This window comes from Schistocerca americana, chromosome 2 (assembly GCF_021461395.2).
Source record: "Schistocerca americana isolate TAMUIC-IGC-003095 chromosome 2, iqSchAmer2.1, whole genome shotgun sequence".
Lineage (NCBI taxonomy): Eukaryota > Metazoa > Arthropoda > Insecta > Orthoptera > Acrididae > Schistocerca > Schistocerca americana.
Genome location: NC_060120.1, coordinates 569,762,112 through 569,782,803, shown reverse-complemented (window position 1 = coordinate 569,782,803; position 20,692 = coordinate 569,762,112). Strand labels below are relative to the sequence as shown.

General features: G+C 40.3%; 1 protein-coding gene across 2 annotated transcripts in view; it reads left to right on the top strand.

The window, feature by feature from the left end:
- The first annotated feature begins 14,794 nt into the window (after nucleotides 1–14,794).
- LOC124594787 (COP9 signalosome complex subunit 4) overlaps nucleotides 14,795–20,692 on the top strand; it is an 81,930-nt gene continuing 76,032 nt past the window's right edge. For both annotated transcript variants that reach the window (XM_047133203.1, XM_047133202.1), the window contains exons 1-2: nucleotides 14,795–14,946; nucleotides 19,741–19,820. In XM_047133203.1, coding sequence (XP_046989159.1) covers nucleotides 14,864–14,946; nucleotides 19,741–19,820 — 163 coding nt within the window. In that variant the 5' untranslated portion in view covers nucleotides 14,795–14,863. The remainder of the gene's footprint in view (nucleotides 14,947–19,740; nucleotides 19,821–20,692) is intronic.

The following is a 20,692-nucleotide window of genomic DNA, read 5'->3' as shown; positions in this document are numbered from 1 at the left end:
TTGCTGTCACTATCTCGTACAAGAGAGTCTTAGAAATCTGTGGAAAACCAGTAGACAACTCCGACATTGAGAAACGTCGATTTTCACGAACTTTTGCATCAACTGGCTGAACGAGTTCGTCAGTCACCAATGATGGTCTACCACTCCTCTCTTCATCATGAACGTTTTCTCGTCCACTTTTAAATAAACGTACCCATTCACGGACAACTCCTTCACTCATAACTCTTGGTCCGTACACAGCACAAAGCTCACGATGAATAGCTGCTGCAGAATATCCTTTGGCTGTAAAAAACCTTATGACAGCACGCACTTCACATTTGGCGGGGTTTTCTATTGCAGCACACATTTCAAACTGCCACAAAAACTAAACTAGCGCAGGTACGACGTTCACTCGACCACGGCTTGATGCCGACTGACCTGTTGAGTGCGTGAACGCACAGATGGCGTCGCTACTCCCCCCACAACCCGCACTGTGACCAATCGGAGGTTACTTTCTGAACCGCCCTCGTATAATCAATATTAAAGTCTTACAAAATTATGATAATAGCAATGATGTTTTGAAAAAAATTCAGTTTCGTGACTGAAGCAGAATTGAATCGTTTTGTTTTTACCCCTCAGGGGGTAATTAACCCCAATTTGGAACCACTGTTATATAGCGATGGCTCAGAATTGCTTTTTTTATTTGCTGCGGATACAACATTCATAAAAGATTTTTGAGCTATTTTTTTCCATCTCTCAAAGTCTTGAAAATTACTGACTCTGAGCACTATAAACTTTCTTCCAAAAGTTTAAGTGGGTAACAAAATTAGATCGGGTTGGTAGCTGTCTGACATCTCGCTGAAAGCAACACCATGAGAGATACAAGTAACTTAATATCACGAGTACCTAGAAATGTGACCATGACTTCAGAAAAAGACTTTCACTTTGCCAATTACACTGATGTTGTGGCTTGTTACTGGTGCCATAAATGATAAATTCTCTCAGAAATATTTCATCTGTAAAATTTATAAGGACTTTTACTGTTTTTCCATTTGTGTATATGTGGTCTCTGTTTGTTCCATGAATTTGAAAATCCTGTTTTGGAGTTGTCAACACATAAATTATGTCCATAGCATAGGTTGATCTCAAGTAATGGTTTTAATATATAATTTTTTACTTCTGGACGAGCACACGATGACGAAATGTGCGGCGGAGAAAGGGAGGGACGGCAACAGAAAAGGGATAGTAGCGAAGGTTGTGGCCTAGTCTGTCATCAAGGGTGGAGATTTTTTGGGCACAGTTTATGACTCCTAAAGCAGCAGGAACAGAGAGCTGTCAGCTGGACTCTTAAAATGTGCTTTTCTGATGTCACTGTGTTTTAATTTGAACGCCCAAATATTAGGTTAATGAATCTGAGTAAATGTAATAAATAAAACAAAAGCTCAATAGCTACAAAACTGTTATGACCTGCAGAAAAAGAGAAGACAGTTTTGTGGAACTAGTAATTTTTTGTGCATATAAACCCTTACATCACTGTGGTACACTGTAAACTGTTATCATTTAATGCCCACATACAAAATTTTTTCCTGCTTTATAACCATGTACATTTAAATGAAGTGTATAAATTTGTTTTGTATATTATTGTGATGTGTACATGTTTTAATAATTTCCCGCGTGCAAAATGATCAGTGAGAGAGAATGTAAAGCATTGTAGTAAACGCACCTGCCAAATCAAGGAATATCGTTATGTAAACCAAAGAGATTATTGTACTATACACAAAAGAAAAGAGAGAAAAAAAAGAAACGTTGCACCAGAAGGAATTACCTCGATTGGAACGGAAATGGATAAATGTGATGCACATCTACAAGCAAACAAATTATTGTAGTTTCACAAAATGTAGCAGAAAGTGTTTCACAAATTGAGCACGTCAGTAAAGCGTTGGCCCTTGTGCAAGCAGCTTTTCGTCTTGGCATTGATTGACGGAGTTGTTGGATGTCCTCCTGAGGGGCATCGTGCGAAATTCTGTCCAACTGATGAGTTAAATCGTCAAAATCCTGAGCTGGCTGGAGAACTCTGCCCATAATGCTCCAATCGTTACCGACTGTGGAGAGATGCAGCGAACTTGCTGGTCTAGGTGGGTTTTGGTTAGCACAAAGACAAGCAGTAGAAACCTTCGCCTTTGCGAGCGGGCATTATCTTGCTGAAAAGTAAGGCCTGGGTGGCTTGCCACGAAGGGCAACAAAACGGGGCGTAGAATATCGTCGACGTACCGCTGTGATGTAAGGATGCCACGGATGACAACCAAAGGGTTCCTTTTTTGAAAATAAATGGCATTCCTGAGCACCACTTCTGGTTGTCCTGCTATACGGCGGCCGACAGTGAAGATGATATCCAACGGTAGTCTGTCGCATCTCCAGACATAACGTTGCTGGTCATCGGGGCTCAGTTCGAAGCGTCACTCATCACTGAAGAGAATTCTACTCGGCCGATTTCCGTCCCATTCGGATAATTCCTTCTTGATGCATCGTTTTTTTTGTTAGTATGTGTTCGAATGTACGTGGAACTTGCTGGTAGAATTCGGACTCACACCGTGTGTGACCGTTGGGGAGGACAGCCATCGCCTACCACGAGGAGAGGAAGGGTGGTGTTATAAATGGAAACTCCAGGTAGGAATATCAACAATGAAGGAAAAGACAGGTCGCTACTTACTGTAAAGAAGACGCGCCAAGTTGCGGACAGGCACATTTGAAAGACACTCACATAAAGCTTTCGGCCACGGCCTTCATCAGTATAAGTGAAAAACACACACCATCCCACCATTCACACACACACAAGGAAGCACACATCACGTACACACGACCGTCAACTGCAGCATCTCGGGCCGGGCATTCGGGCACAAAATGCTGCAGTTGGCGGTCGTGTATACGTGATGTGTGCTTGCTCGAGTGTGTGTGAATGGTGGGATGGTGTGTGTGTCTCTCTTTTACTGATGAAAGCCGTGGCTGAAAGCTTTATGTGAATGTCTTTTAAATGTGCCTGTCTACAACTTGTCAGTTAAACTGATGGTGTTCCAGGCGCTGCAGTGTGGGCTCTGACATAGCAGGACACCGAAATATCGAAACTATTAAATTCTTCATTTGTGTGGCCACGTTGTCTGTAGTAACTTTACAATTACTGAGGATATTTTCGTTCCTTCGTTACAACTACAGGAAAATACTCGTTTTTCTCACTAGAAGGGTTTCGCTTTATTGACGTAAAGCATCATCATTGATCTGTAATTAAAGATATTTACAATTTGATTTGTTTTTAAGATCGGAAAAAAGTTCTTTAATAATTTGTTGGTTTTTACTTATAGTAATTTCTGCTTGCTTTCCCGCCTACATCAGGAAACGCCATCTGCTAGGATGTATTTGGTTCCTTTCTTCATTAGACACTGATACTTGTAGTCAAATTTTTCGTTGCTTTGCAGAAGTATGCACTTTTTTTTACACAGCAAACTTTCTCGTACACCACTGTTTTACTGTTTATTTTTATACTTCTAAGTGTTTATTGTGTTTTTAGTGTTGCCAACATTTCCACTAATTTGTCTTTGATCTTTACTTTATTTGTTATAGTTAATTATATTGTGTTACTCTATGTAATTATGTTGCTGTGTACTGTAAGAGAGTGTAAGAGTAATGAAGGAATAGCGATAGAGTGGAGCGGTACTTCGTTTTGTGCGTGTTGTTGAATAGGTGGAGGAAGGAGAAGCAAAACTGAATGGACATAAGTACATAGTAGTGTGATGCAGCCTGAAACCACCTGCAGAATCAGAAACAGGCTGCAAGCAGATACGTGTTAAACAGATTGAACAGGATCCCCCTAAACACTTCGATTACCAAAAAGATCTGGCCATTGTAAAACAAATAGCATTAAGAAATGGACACAAAGAAAGAATGGTAGACAAAGTAAACAGAAAAATAGACACACAAATAACAAACAAAAAAAAAAATCACGCCAACGCATACAACTTGCACTACCACAAGAAAATGGCACACAGTGACCTACCATAACAAGTTCAACCACAAAATAGGTAACATATTAAAGAAACAGGGCATAAACATTTCTTCTAAAACAATCAATTCAACACAAAAGCACATCCCAATCCTGAAATCAAAGCGAGACAGATACTGAAAATCTGGTATCTATCAGCTCAGTTGCAGAGATTGTGATAAAATGTACACTGGAATGATTGGCATGACAATTGACTCAAGCTATAAAGAATACTTCAGAGCACTGAAATATTGTACAAACCACTCAACATTTGCAGATATCTAAAACAGGAATACTAGAGGCCAAGCAAATTTCCTCCCTCTTCAAGAAAGTTTCTACATACACAAAACATTAACATATAATAAACAGCTGCCCAGTGACCAAAAAAATATTGTGATCTAGACACTAAATAAAGTAATTGAAAAAAAAATCACATGGAAAAGGAAAGAGCTTTTTCTATTCTTCGCATTCTTCCACCAAAATCCCTCCCCTCCCCCCCCCCCCCCCCCCCCCACCCCACTACCAATTTCATTTTACTTCTTGCTCCTCTCCAAATAACTCTCCATCACAAAACTATGTACTTATGTCCATTCATTTTTGCTTCAGCCTCCTCCACATATTCAGCACACACACACTAAAAGAAGTACTACTCCTCTCCATCACTATACCATCATCACTCTTACACACTCCTAAAGTACACAGCTACAAAATTAAATAGAATAACACAATATAATTAACTACAACAAATGAAGTATAGATCAAAGACAATCTCGAGGGAATGTTGCCGACACTACAGAAGACAATACGTACTTAGAAGTATAAAAAAAAAATCAGTAAACAGTGGTATACGAAATAATGTGCTGTGTAAAACAAAAGAGAATGCATAATTCTGCAAAGCAGCAAAAATTCGACTACAAGCACGTGTTTAATGAAGAAAGAAACCAAATATCTGCTAACAGATAGCATTTTCTACCATAGGCGAAAAAGCAAGCAGAAATTACCGTAAGTAAAAACCAACAAATTGTTAGCGAACTGTTTTTCTATCTTAAAAACAAATCAAATTGTAAATATCTTTAATTACAAACCACTGGTGATACTTTACGTCAAGAAATCGAAACGCTTCTGGAGAGAAAAACACACATTTCTTTGTAGTTATAACAACGGAGCGCAAATATCTCTAGAAATGGTAGGTATGCTCAGTAATCGGTGTATTCGCGGATTATACTGAAAAAAATAGTTCCACTTTCTACCACTAGGTGAAAATACGGATCTGTAAGCTGCCTGGAAGAGTCCGAATACATCCCAGATAGATACGATCGTTCAGATATCCTCACAACCAGAAGTGACATGGATTTCAGTGGGGGCATCTGGAAGGTCTTGAAGTTTCCTAGAGAAGATGCGTTCGTTACTGCAGGTTTCTCGAAGCAAATCCCTCACCTGGCAAATGACTTGTGCAGTCGCCTCATCTTACATGAAAATAATGGTGTGGACACAGTTGCATTCTTGTAAAACTGGAATTACATGTCGTACAAAGAGGTCCTTATAATGTGCGGATATCACTGTGCACCTAACAAGCCTATTAGGTTTCATCTCCTGGAAGAAAAATGGACCAAGAATGAAGGACCTTGTGAAACCACACCACACAGTCATATAAGCTGAGTGCAGTAGATGTTTCTGCGCGCTATGTGGCGGAATAGATCCGATATAGGACAGTTCTATGCATTCACGTCGCCGTGAAGAGTAAAATGTACTTGAAATGTATTCGCAGTTGCGAATATGGGCTACCATCCACCGTGTAATGAAATGGCGGCAATGAAAATTTGTGCCGGAGCAGGACTCGAATCCAAATTTCCCACTTATAGCGAGTAGTCGCCTTACCATTTGGCTATCCGAGCACGACTTAGAGCCAGACCCAAACTTCGATATGTCGTCATCCATGTGTCTACAACGTATAGTCGTACATTCATAATGTATGTTTCCGTACAGGGAGACATTTTACTTGAAAGTCACTTCCTCAGTCTTGGCGGATAAATAAAATATTGCAGTGCCTTTGTTATTGTGAATTAGAAAGTAATGTTCCTTCAGATGTGCATTCATTGCAATATCGTATCATATCGTAAAATGTGCATCGTCCATCCAAACAATATTCCCTGGTCACATGTCATCAACCTCCATGTATGATAAAAAACGAAGGGAAAAGTCACGGCATTGTTTGGGTCTTCATTTGGGACACATCCTGGGTCTTTTTGAGATATCAGTGTAAAATGCGCCACAAAATCTATTGAAATGTTGGTCACAAAATAAATCAACATGTGTCGCCAAGTAACAAGCAGCATATTGATATCAAAACAGGAAACATTTCATGTTCCGACTGCTTACAGCGCCATATTTTCACCTCGTAGCAGAATGTCGAACTATTATTTTTCAGCATTCTCCATAAGCACACCGATTAATGAACGTACCTTCGATATTTTCAGTGTCCTGCAATGTATACAGCTTGTACTGCAGCACACAGAACACCACCAGTTTAATTATAACCACCCAGTTACTCCAACCACAGTTATGTAAGGGATGTTGAAATAAACAGTTTGACACTTGTGACCTTTCAAGCCGAGAAATAGCTTCAAACTGGTCTACAAAAGCTACTTCAGAGACACCACATGTCCATAATCTGAGATTTTTAATATTCTCTCGCCCTCTTATGCCACCGGCTTCCGTTAACATTAGTATGTAACATTTTATGTGAGAGTACTGAAATTTAAAGGCTATCGAACACGATATGCAAAAACTAATTTCCAGTTCGATTTAAGTTTAACCCGTACCATCACAGTTGTCTCCCAGTAACAAGGTCAGAGAAATAAAACGATTTAATTGTTAATTTTACACTGTTAAATTTCACAAAACTGTTAGGTAAAATTTACAGTGGCGTAAGAGAAGATGATATTAAAAATCTTGCACGGCAAACAGGTATTGTAACTTTCGTAGGCCAATTTGAGGTTGTTTCTAGGCTTGACAAACCGCAAGTGTCTTATATCAAATGGTTCGTTTCGATTTCGATTTCCCCTACATCAACCGAATACGATCTAAACCAGGGCCGGCCACAGCATGCAGAACTTCATTCGCGCATAATGTGCTGCCTGCTTGCGAACCGACGCCCGGCTAGTCTTGGCTTCGCTCGACCCTTCCCGGTACAGCGCGACCTTTCATTCTGCAGTGCGACGCGTTATTTTATTCCAGCATTTGGGGCAGTTTATTTTGGTCGACACAACTATCATCAGTTCGGAAGAATCTTGGTGTAAGCGCTGCTTGTCCTTCGCCATTTGTTCGTGGTATGAAGGAAGTTCACAGGTTGAGTGGCTCTTTGCGCAAGAAGAGGCAGTCCTTCGATTTGTCGTTGGAATCCTTTAAAAATGAGTGGGGATCACAGAGGACAAAGATGAGAACTCTCAGTGTCTATTATATACTTGCATAATCGACGGGTACTGCAAATTAGCTATGAAACGGCGTTAAAACACCATGCAGAAAGAGTTCAAAGGAGTTGACGACGAAAGAGCTAAAAATTATAACGATCGAAACACGACTTGTAAGAGATTCATTATTTATGAAGAAGCACTTTGTTTTACATCTGCAGCCATTAAACACGTGCTCAGATTGATAGTGTGAATAGTACATTTTATGAAGTCACACATATTATTACATCGTCAGTTGCAGCAGTTTTTGGTGGAATTGAGCGAAGAATACGTCGATGTTATACAATACTGCAAAGTACGTTGGTTAAGTCAATGGACATATCTGGAATGAGTTTTCGATTTAAACCCCGCTATTGTTGAATTACGGAAGAAAAAAGAAAATCAAGAACGAAAACTGAAAGATCCGGAATGCGATGCAGAGCTTCCATTTAAAATAGAGCCAACTGCAGATTGCCCTCAGTAAAGCATTGTAAGGTAAGAAGCAGCTTAGTTAGGATTTCATGCTGAAAGTGAATGCATTTGAAAAGAAAATAGCATTATGGAAGGGACGCCTTCTGACAAGAAACACGGTCCATTTCCCCAATCCCACTGGTATTAAAGAAAATGCAAATTTTGAAGAATCCATTGTGGCGTTCAAACAATTCCAGGAATAGCTTTCTAAACGTTTGAGGAACTGTCAGTATTACATCCATTTCTGAGCTGTTTTCGAGACAGTTTGCTGTTTCAGTAGAAAGTGCCCCTGTGCATCTGCAAACGGAACTGATCAATCAGCGATGTAATCACCGCTTAAAAGACAAATTCCTCTGCATTAAAACTGTCCAGGAATTCTGCTTTGTTATCTTTGGGAAGAGTTTGCGCGTCTCCGTAATGAGGTTGCAAACATGGTATCGATGTTTTGATCAACGTATGTATATGAAAGGTTGTTTTCGATTATGAAACCAAATCAGTCACGATTGTGTAACAACCTGATTAACGATAATCTTCAAAACTGTCTCCTCCTGTCCATATGCCGACTGTTTGTGACAGATATAAATTTTATTATGTCTTCAGCGCACCAAAAATAATTGAGTAATGCTAAAATATTTTTGTTCGTGTTCTATTTTGTTGATAAATAAAAAATATGTAACAAAGCCCCATGTCGCACGCGGCGGTTTTACAGTTTCCTCTGCCCTTCCCCTCACTCCACGCTCAGGCAGCGTGGCATGGTAGAGGGGGAAAAAGAAATTGGGCGAGAGAGTTTGGCTTGCAAGCATGCACGAGGAGCCGAGTTCTTCGTCATCTCTCTTGTAAACAGTTATCGCTTACAGCCTGTGAACCAAAACTCGTTCACTCAGACACCACAGAACGTCATTCCGCACTGAGAAGCTCAAGTGCAAGGAACTCATGGATGAGAAAGGAGTTCCACAGAATGTCCAACAAAAGCTGCGTATGGCGGACTGCCGTTTGGTTGAGCTTGCTCAGGCGACTGAGCCTACTAAGTCGATGGCCGCACCCTGCCCCACAACTAGACAACTGCCATGACGATAAAAGACCGTGCCGAGGATATGTAAGTATGTGGCACTGCGCCCACACCTCCTGCCACTGGTATCACAACCGCACCAGAGGGTGCATCAAGACTTCGCCTGACAGAGTCGTTCAAAGCCGCGATCATGGCGGAGTTCGAGGCCGCTCAGCGGAGGAAGGAGGTGAATTAACGGCCGACCAACAGACAATGCACCGACGCAGTTTGGGAGAGGGAATGTTGCAGACGCCACCAACGCACCCCCCCCCCCCCCCCCAGCCCCCCACCCCCCACTCCGCAAAGTGAAGACCCTGTAGCAGTGCAGTTTCGGCTCGATAAAAGTGCCATGAAAAACTACGCAAGTGCCTTGCTACCGCTGATAATAGCCAGTGGAAGAATAAACGTGCAACCAGAATCCTGCACATCAACAACGGGTTGACAAGCAAGATGCACACGTTGGCAGAGAAGAAGAGTGCCCTGAATCGCAGTCCAGCAGCAACCCTGAAGGCGTCTTCACTGTCTTTTAAGAGGTAGCAGACAATGCTGCCATACCATCTGCTGTGAGGAAGGAGCTGAGATCACCATCGTTCGTCTTCAAAGTGAAGCCCAATTACAAGGAATGCCTGCAGCAAACAACACAGCAGAAAAGTAAGACTTCACTGCGAAATCTACTGGAAAGCGCCTCATACAGATGAACCTACGTGACTGTGAGGATTACTGGAGCGTAATAAGTGGGTCAGTCCACGTTGAGTGTCCATTCTGCACTTGCATGACAAAACCTGACAACGTGATCAAAGCCATATTCCATGGACGATGCAACCGTCTCACCTGGAGCTGGAGAAATTTGGGTTTGGGATTTGTACAGTCGTGCAGATGAAGTCCACAGACACTGGTGAAGATGAAATGCTTCTCTCGGTCATGGTCACAGGCAACTCCATAAATCAGAGTCTATTCAGCCTAGTAGTGATGACGTTCATCACTCGAGAAAACCCAAAGTCTTGATGTGGGTCGCCACAATGCTACAAATGTCAGGTCATTGGGCATGTGGGATGCCACTGTTCGTTATTTGACCACTGTGTGAAGTGTGCTGGCAGTCAGCAAGCCAGCAATGTACACTGAAGTGTGAGGATAAGTTGACAAGTGCAAACTGTGGTGAGCTACAGATGGCGAGCTATCGTGGCTGCAAATATCTGCAAGCTGTAATAGCATGCCAATGTTGCATGCCATACTGGACACCACAGACGACCACAGCAGCATGCTCCAGCCACTGTCTGCGCCCCAGCCAGGGGAAAGTCGCCAACAGTGGCAGGAGGTGCGCCGTTCATTGCCTGAACTCAGATGAAACTTAGGGTGCGAGCAGGGTGAATGATGTCACCAGTTCAGAGGTGCCACAACAGCCAGCAACTGACACAGCAGATGTGGCCTCTACACAACTTTCTAGCACACATGTGCTAGAAAGTGCCCATGCAGACGCAGATGGGAAGCCCACTGCACGACCTGGACATGCTGAGTGGTACAGACTCAGCAAGGAGGCGAACTCCGCTCCCAATCAGAAGAGAACTAGGCTAGACGCCAAGACAGTAGAAGGCAGTGACAGCAGCTATCCTGAAGCTGCTGACCGCAACAGCTGCTGACCGCCCCAACCAACAGCTACACTTATGCTGCTAGAGGGAGTGACAACTGCAGCCTGGCCATCGCACTCACCACCGTGTTCATTCAAATGATGAGCATGAGGTAATGTCTGATACAGCATATGGCTGCTGCAATGACGACAGTTCCAGAAGCAGACAAGCCGTCTGCTGACAGGCAGTCGGCAGCTCGTCCTCACCACTCAGTTTGCCCAAGCATGCTAGCATTGTGATTTTTTTTTTTTTTTTTTTTTTTTTTTTTTTTTTTTTTTGTAACTGTGGATGCATTTATGCCGCCAGTAGTGCACAGAAGCACGACTCACTAAATGTCTTTGGAGATGCAGGGAGGATGCTTTGAATAGCTGTCTATGTTTTGTGAAAGACTTGCTGTCAGTGAGGTGGTATTTAAAATGTTACTACTTTCCACTCTTGCTGAATGCATTATCTATATTTAACATCTCTACATTACTAAGATTTCAAGTTATTCCTGTCCTGTGACAGTTAACTTACTTTAAATTACTTATGAGTATTTCCAACATATACAGTGATGGAAAAAATAGCAGCACTAGAAAATAATTGATGATGAGTAATGAAATTTCAGGAATACATATGTCTGGGTAACATATTTAAGTGATTATCATTGCAAGATCCCAGGTTAGTGTAAGCACAAGAACAGCTATTGCTGGTACATTAATAACCAGTGTGCCGGCCGGAGTGGCCGAGCGGTTCTAGGCGCTACAGTCTGGAACCGCGCGACCGCTACGGTCGCAGTTTCGAATCCTGCCTCGGGCATGGATGTGAGTGATGTCCTTAGGTTAGTTAGGTTTAAGTAGTTCTAAGTTCTAGGCGACTGATAACCACAGATGTTAAGTCCCATAGTGCTCAGAGCCATTTGTACCATTTTGTAGCTGTGCATGCTCGTGAGTTGTCAGCATCTGAAGGTAAACAATAAAATATTTCCCCTGTCACATCCTCTAACCATGCAGTGGCCGCACAACATACCACTACGCCCCTGACGTGAACGACAAACTTTACTTAGCTCAGGGCCAAATTTACAGAGGTTGATTAAAATTAAGCACATCTTAAAATATTTCTGTCTCTGTAGGTATTTTTGGTTATTACTGAGCAAGAAAAATACCCTATGAAGAAGCTCTTTCCGTCAGTTGACGTTTTTGTATTTTTCTCTTAGTTGCTGGATTTAGGTGTTACAATACCTGGACAGAGGAAATGCCTAAATTTTGTTTAAATAAGAATATACGTTTATGAAGTTATTTTTATTAAATAACCTTTTTGAAACAGTGAAAAGTTAAATTTGTTGACAAAGAAAAATAGCTTCAGTATATCCATTATGTGTTTATTTGTATGTATTATCTCATAGTATACCTTTTCGGAATGGATTTGTTATGGAACTGTAAGTACTTCTAGTTATAGCTGAATCCATGAACTATGGCGGCCCATGTACAGACGGCGATTGCATCATTGCCGGTTGCAATCAACAGCTGCGGTATGCACATAGGGATATAGATGCCAAACAGTTCGTTCAAATGGCTCTGAGCGCTATGGGAATTAACAGTTGAGGTCATCAGTTCCCTAGAACATCAGTTTTGGTATATATGCGAAGCTATTCAATATAATTTTTATCACACTATGTGGCGTACCACCACAGTGGTTTTAAAGTATCAGTTGGTAAAGGGGGATGAATCATTGTGCTTCACACTGGTTCTGCCTTCTGATTCATTCTAGAAAGCAAATTACTGTTCTGGGCAAAAAAGAGCAATTCAGGTGATTATCATTCTGAAATCAACTCAGAAACATTTACACTATGGTTTAAAAACAGTTTCTCCCTTACTTAAAACCTGCGAACTCAGTGATTGTTATGGTCACTGCGAATTATCACTCAATTGTTGTTGACAAGTCTCCCAGAACAAGTACAAAAAAGCTGATTTCATGCTGTAGCTTTCAAGTAAGACGATACCGCACACCGTCAGACAAACTTGGGGTGGATTGCTAAATCTTGTAAGTTTCGTGTAAAAGTGTATGAAATTGATTGTACTGCACAGGAACGCGTACATAGAGTTTTGCTTTTGGCACACTTCATTTCCAGTACAATCCGATAGAACTCATATGTATGCAAGTGAAAGGGTATCCTGCAGAAGGAATCACGACATTTAAAATTGCTGCCATAGTAAGGCTTTTGCACAAAGCACTTTACAGTGTTACTCAGTATGGGCTGAATGTGTTCGGCACACAGAACAGCTACAGGATGAGGACATAGACAGGGAAATTTTAATTGATAATCTCCTTGATCCCATAGTCATCCCTCTAACACCACATGAGTCAGACACTGACATGAACTGCAATGCTGTTGATGAGAGATGGTCGCAGCGACTGAAAACAACCAAAGGAAAGCCACACATACAAAATTCATGTTGTTTTTTCTTTTTCTATTCCTTCTCTTGTGCAATTGCATTTTTACCAGTAGTACTGAGATATATTCTGTCTTCTGCGACAATAATAAAAGTCTTAATTATACCAGACGCGTTTTGCTTTATTTTGAAGCATCTGCAATGGACAGCAGTTGTAAGATCACATTCAAAGTTTGTCGCAACTGATCTAAATTTTAGCGAATAATTGCTGTTTATATATGACAGACACACTCAAATACTTCACTATTTCAGTCCTTATGGTTTTATAAGTCTACAACTGACTTTGTATACTTTATCAACTTTGTTTTAATCGACGTGCTTTAAAAAAAAAAGCGAAATGCGTCTGGTATAAATAAAACGTGTATCACAGTCACAAAAGACAGAAAATTTTCCAATACTACATTACAATATTTTTGGTGTATTACAATTATTCCGTTCAGAATATTATATAACATGTAATTTGTGGTAGACTGTGTCCACGTTGGAAGTGGTTAAGCATTGCACATAGCAGCAACTTTTTGGTGTTTTACGAAAATAATTATCTGAAAACTTTAATTTTGTCACTGGACACAAGCATTCGTACTTCCGTGTATGTAGATGCTCAGGACGAAGTGTCGCAAGTTGCTGTCCCAGATGACATTGAACATCTTATTCTTTTCGATCCACCTATCTCACAGTGGTACTCATGTTGTGGTTGGAGCTCAACTTTTTGATAAATCGCAACAAACTGAATAAAAATTCACCGAATAACTTTCTCCGCTGCCCACTACCCTTTAAACACAAGCTTACGAACTGTTTGGGGCCGGCCAGAGTGGCCGAGCAGTTCTAGGCGTTTCAGTATGGAACCGAGCGACCGCTACGGTCGCAGGTTCGCATCCTGCCTCGGGCATGGATGTGTGTGATGTCCTTAGGTTAGGTTTAAGTAGTTCTAGGGAACTGATGACCTCAACTGTTAATTCCCATAGCGCTCAGAGCCATTTGAACGAACTGTTTGGCATCTATATCCCTATGTGCATACCGCAGCTGTTGTTTGCAACCGGCAATGATGCAATCGCCGTCTGTACATGGGCCGCCATAGTTCATGGATTCAGCTATAACTAGAAGTACTTACAGTTCCATAACAAATCCGTTCCGAAAAGGTATACTATGAGATAATACATACAAATAAACACACAATGGATATACTGAAGCTATTTTTCTTTGTCAACAAATTTAACTTTTCACTGTTTCAAAAAGGTTATTTAATAAAAATAACTTCATAAACGTATATTCTTATTTAAACAAAATTTAGGCATTTCCTCTGTCCAGGTATTGTAACACCTAAATCATTTTTTTTGCTTTCCAGCATGTCAGTTCTCTTGCGGAAGAAATTCAATGGAAAGGAAATATTCAAATCATAGCGGAATATTTTCAGTTGGTCGCAATTTCTTTGCGAACGAAATAAAGACTAAGAAGACTCAAAAGCACAAAATAAAGTACTGAAACACGAGTTAGTGTGGTGAAGACGGGTTAACATCCGATGTCAGCAAGTGACGACACCGTTCCACCCACGAATTTCAACATCAAAACGTTCTTCATGAGAAACCTTGAACTCAACGTTCCGTTCCTCTGGCAGTCTGTGTGAATGCCTCCATTTTAAATGCAATGTCGAATGTTAAATGTTCCGTTCCGTCCGTCCGTCCGTCCGTCCGTCCTCTCTCTCTCTCTCTCTCTCTCTCTCTCTCTCTCTCTCAGTATTTGCCAGGGCAAAGATAACACTCTTGTGTGCAGCTGAGATAATAAACCACTGTATTTCTTCCAGATTGTGTTTTGTATTTATCGGAAGGATGGCGGTGACAGTAAATGCTGTACGCCAGCAACTAGCAGCTCTTGCTAATTCAGGAGGTTCGCACAAGGATCAAGCTGACAAGTATGTCACACAGAAACATCTATTAAAATACAGCGTTAGGGATTTTTTCTCGTTTTTGTAATGTGTAAGGACGGCAAACTTGTCTAGTGTTCAAACAATAACAATTGTCACCCTTGTTAAGTTTTAATCGTGAAACTAATCCTATTAATATGTTGTAGTTGCATTTTTAAGCCTGGACAAGTACAAAGGACTAAGTGTTATTTGGACTCTTACCTCCTACGCCTTTGGCAAAGGTTTCCTGCCGGCTTTTCGATTATAGTTTGTATTGGGATGATATGTTGAATTAAGTGAAGAAATGCTGTATTGCTAATGGATTATAGTTAACCAGATCACGAACAGTTAAGCTTGTCATACGCCCAATTTATTTCCCTATAGAAACTGATGAGTCTTTATGACAAAATGAGTAGTTAAATATTTAAATTATTTTAATGTGAATATACTTTCAAAGCTTTTCTCCCAAGTAACTTTATCAACACGTAACACATGAGCGTGGAAATAGTGACCGGTTACAAAAATTATTTTTTTGCTTATGATTTTATAATGGGTCGTTTCATTCTCTCCTTGCGGGGTTGGCTGATTTATTTTCCGATGAAATGTATCTGTGTTGGTTAGAATTAAAGCATTAGGTCTATAAATAAACAGGATGTGGCTAGTGAATCATAATATAATATACAGAATAGAATATCATCGAGAATATTAGTTGTCATATGAGAACACAACTTGGCATTCCTATTCTTTACTAAATAATTAATGTATCATATTGTAAAGCAAAGGTGTAGGCCTAATGTGGCTCTCTTTTCCACAACACCTACGTTCAGTTTTTCCCTCTATATAGCTGTTAGCAATTTATGTGTAGATGATGTTTTTATAAGTTGAAATATTTTGTTTTGTAGTTGATTGCCCTTAAGTGAAAACAAAGTGTGATGAGATAATGTGTGGTAAAGCAACTATGCTATTAGCCAGCATAAATTCACCTTTTCTGTGTAATAAACTTTGGTCATGTTTCCATCATGGCATATAATTATGCAATAAAGTGATTAACTGAAAATAGTAACTGCTACTAGAAGATTTTTCATCCTATTCTTAAAAAAGAATAATTGTATATAAACATTGTGCAGAAAACATTTGGATGCAATGTCAGGTTAATACCTAGTGCGGTTTTTTCAAACTTCTACATTTCAACACTTAGAACAGTTCTCCAGCATAATACAGTACAAATTGCAAGTTATAGGCAAGGATGTAGTTTCATGCCACTCATTATTTTCAAAAATTCTTTGGAAGGAGCCTTGTTGGCCTGTGCACGACATGTTGACACAAGATGAACAACTGTTTCATTCAGCATCACAATCACTATATGATTTCCCCCACTTGGGGAGATTGTCCGCATCTCTCTCCTGTCCTGTTTGTATGCAATTCATAGTAGTCCAAATTTCATGAGTCTGGTCTTGGTTAGGGGGTTTCTCCTGACTGCAGAACAGTTTCAGGTATAGTGGAAGAGTTTTTCTGCCAGTAACATTTATATTCATAGATGGCATTGACTTCATCTTCGGCAAGAATCATTGCTGTTGTTAGTGGAATGCAATGATCTCGATCTGTTTTGCTTTGTAGAAAAGAATCATTAAATATTGGAAAGTCAGGCTTATCAACTATCTTCAGACAAATAGGAATGCACACTTCCATCTGATGTCAGGAGGTAGAATGTGACATGAAATAGGTAACCAGTATGTGTGAGTAGATCCACTAATGATATGCATGGATTCGTTAAGTAGTACATTTATCTTTTTCACATATGGACTATAAAACTGAAGAGATAATCAGTACTCTGTTGAATACAGCAGTCCAGTTATTGCTACTCAAGGGGAATCTGCTTATAGTTCCTAACCAGTACCACAGACCTTATAGATACTGTTACTTCCGCTTTTGAACGTAGCAGATGTTTGCATCAGATGTGCTGTTGAAGGTGATCCTAAGGTATTTTGGGTGCATGTTGTAATGAAGTTTTTCTCCTCGAAATAAACATCAAGGCTTGTGTGTGCCAATCTGTTGGACAGATGAAAATCTGCAACATCTGTTTTATTGTAGTAACGTTGTAACAACCCTTTATGGAAGTATTGGCTTAAAATGTGTAGATCAGAAGTTAGGGCTGTGTTAGTTGTTTGCAGGTGTTGTGTTGGCTAGCTATAGAAGATTTTTCATCCTATTCTTAAAAAAGAATAATTGTATATAAACATTGTGCAGAAAACATTTGGATGCAATGTCAGGTTAATACCTAGTGCGGTTTTTTCAAACTTCTACATTTCAACACTTAGAACAGTTCTCCAGCATAATACAGTACAAATTGCAAGTTATAGGCAAGGATGTAGTTTCATGCCACTCATTATTTTCAAAAATTCTTTGGAAGGAGCCTTGTTGGCCTGTGCACGACATGTTGACACAAGATGAACAACTGTTTCATTCAGCATCACAATCACTATATGATTTCCCCCACTTGGGGAGATTGTCCGCATCTCTCTCCTGTCCTGTTTGTATGCAATTCATAGTAGTCCAAATTTCATGAGTCTGGTCTTGGTTAGGGGGTTTCTCCTGACTGCAGAACAGTTTCAGGTATAGTGGAAGAGTTTTTCTGCCAGTAACATTTATATTCATAGATGGCATTGACTTCATCTTCGGCAAGAATCATTGCTGTTGTTAGTGGAATGCAATGATCTCGATCTGTTTTGCTTTGTAGAAAAGAATCATTAAATATTGGAAAGTCAGGCTTATCAACTATCTTCAGACAAATAGGAATGCACACTTCCATCTGATGTCAGGAGGTAGAATGTGACATGAAATAGGTAACCAGTATGTGTGAGTAGATCCACTAATGATATGCATGGATTCGTTAAGTAGTACATTTATCTTTTTCACATATGGACTATAAAACTGAAGAGATAATCAGTACTCTGTTGAATACAGCAGTCCAGTTATTGCTACTCAAGGGGAATCTGCTTATAGTTCCTAACCAGTACCACAGACCTTATAGATACTGTTACTTCCGCTTTTGAACGTAGCAGATGTTTGCATCAGATGTGCTGTTGAAGGTGATCCTAAGGTATTTTGGGTGCATGTTGTAATGAAGTTTTTCTCCTCGAAATAAACATCAAGGCTTGTGTGTGCCAATCTGTTGGACAGATGAAAATCTGCAACATCTGTTTTATTGTAGTAACGTTGTAACAACCCTTTATGGAAGTATTGGCTTAAAATGTGTAGATCAGAAGTTAGGGCTGTGTTAGTTGTTTGCAGGTGTTGTGTTGGCTAGCTATTGCACAATAATCTGCATAGCCAGTTTACACAGCTAAACAGTGATTGCACATGAACTAGTGCATAACATGGGGACTTAAATGAAGTTGTCCTTTTGCTGATGTCCGAAGAAGTTTGTTTTCGACTGATGACAGTAACAAACAATGGCACTTGGTTGCACAGCCCACACAATATGGCGAGATAATTGGTATAGAAGGTAAAAAGTAATTGCTAAAGACAAGAGTGACTATTACAAGATATGAATTAAGTTAAAATTCCATTGGATGAGCTGGGTGGTGCTTTAATGTCATGGCATTTTCATGTCGGCAACATTACTCCTTAGATTTGATAGTTGCGACACTATATACAATCTATTTGTGGTTTTAGCAACATATTCATGAAGAAAATCTGTGCAAGAATAGAAACGTTGCTAAAATACGAAGGCATCAGAGAACTGTGTGTTCAGCAAAGGAAAATTACTAAGAACACAAAGCTTTGTGATAAAGTGCCAAAATCCCATGTCCATTGAGTTTCACTCCACTCATTATTTTCAGAAAATCTTCGGAAGGTGCCTTGCAGACACATGTGCGATGTGTTGATACAAGATGAGTTACAGCATTGCAATCACTAGATGATTTCCTCCACTTGTGGAGTGTGTCTGCACATTTTCCATATCCTGTTTGTATCCAATTTAGAATAGTCCAAATTGCATCAGACTGGTCATACGTAGGGGGTTTCTCCTGGCTGTAGAGCAGTTTAACGTATCAGGGAGGTAACAAAGCACACATTGCTATAGTGAAAGTTTTTTGCTATTAGTATTTTCACACAGCAAGTTGTGTAGTTTTGAAGTGTTTTTTGCACCTCGGTCGGAATTACTGGTTCCACGTGTTTCGCCCAGTTACATGATGTTATGTGTGTTGTCATATGGACTTAACGAAGATAAAATAAAACACTATAGTTGAATCGGCAAAAATTGATCCTTCACAGTTGCAACAGGCTGGGTGCGCAGCTTCATGGGACTGTATCAACCAGTAACATTACATGACTCTGTAAACATCTCTATGGCTGTGCCTCAACGTTATCAGAGCTCTGTAGGCGGCTACTGACAATGCTTCGCAGTTGGAAGCTGGCAACAGCCCTCTAGACCCTCTAGACAATAGCAATGTGTTGGTTCTATATTGTGTAGACTGTGGGATGTGATGTTCTATATTGTAGTCTGAGTAACAAGTTAAGCTGAAAAATGATGGGTTGTGAATTTGCAATATTGTGGGAATACCTATAATTCTTGTTGTAACGTATTATATGCTGGATTTTCATGAGTGGTTTGTCTGACATTTTGATGACATCATAGATTGGACTGCTGGTATTGGTATATTTCATGTTGCCTCGTATGCAATGTTTTTGTTTCTATCAGTTACAGATTATGATTAAAGGGAAATTAAATAAATTGTAATTATCTTTTTACTTATTATAAATTTTATATAGAATTTTAGAACAGTGTTTTAAATTTTTCAGGTATCGTGCCATTCTTGAGGCGGTGCTCACCCTACAGGGAAGTGATCTTATTGAAGCTCTGAAGGTCTTCATTGAAGCAAGTGAGTTTGTTTGTGAAGCCACTGGCCACTACGTTGCTTTGCACTAAAAGTTTCAAAAGCTGTTATGTTACTTCTGTTTTAGCAAAAACTTTCTTATTGTGTGTTATGCTTATCTCCACATTAACCCCCGCCCCCTCTCCCCCCAAGGGGTTTAGAGCTCGTTTGTGTGTGCATGGTGATTGTGGGCTCCCAAGCTACTGAAGTAAATCTTATTTTCTGAGCCGCAGTTTTATTTTGTCTGTATTTTTATTCAGACTTATTCTGTAGAACAGATTCCCAGCTGACAACCTACCTCACTCATAGGACGTCAGTTCTGGTTTCTCCCACTTTGTTCCCTTCTGTTACACTACAAATTTCGGTTAATTTGTCTTCCATCCCCATACCTTTGTTTAACTTCCCCCTTTCTCAAAATTTTTTAGATTGTGTGGACTGTGCGGGGGTCGGCTGATAGAGGTGGATGTAGATGTCGGATACCTCTATTTGGTAGCCTTCTGACCAAACAGGGATCGATTGTTGGTGCCTGGGTTGTCACCTCCCTATGCCAAGGAGTAGGTGCCTGTCCATTTATGGGTACAGGCTTTATATACACTGGCCATCATGCCAGGTGGCCTTTAAACTATCTGGCGGCACTCGAGGGTGGTGGACCCTCATTCAGATTAGGTGACGTCTTGGGGATATTGAGGTCATGAAATGATCAAAGTTATCGACTGGTGGCCACTAGATGCCATCAGTCTCATCAGACTGCAATTGAGTGCTGAACATCACAACCCTAGGAACTTTCTCTTCTTGGCTACACCATTGTAGAAAACAAGCAAAGTGACTCGTGAACAGTTATTCCCGTCAGTACCTAGTTTGCACCCAAACAAACGGAG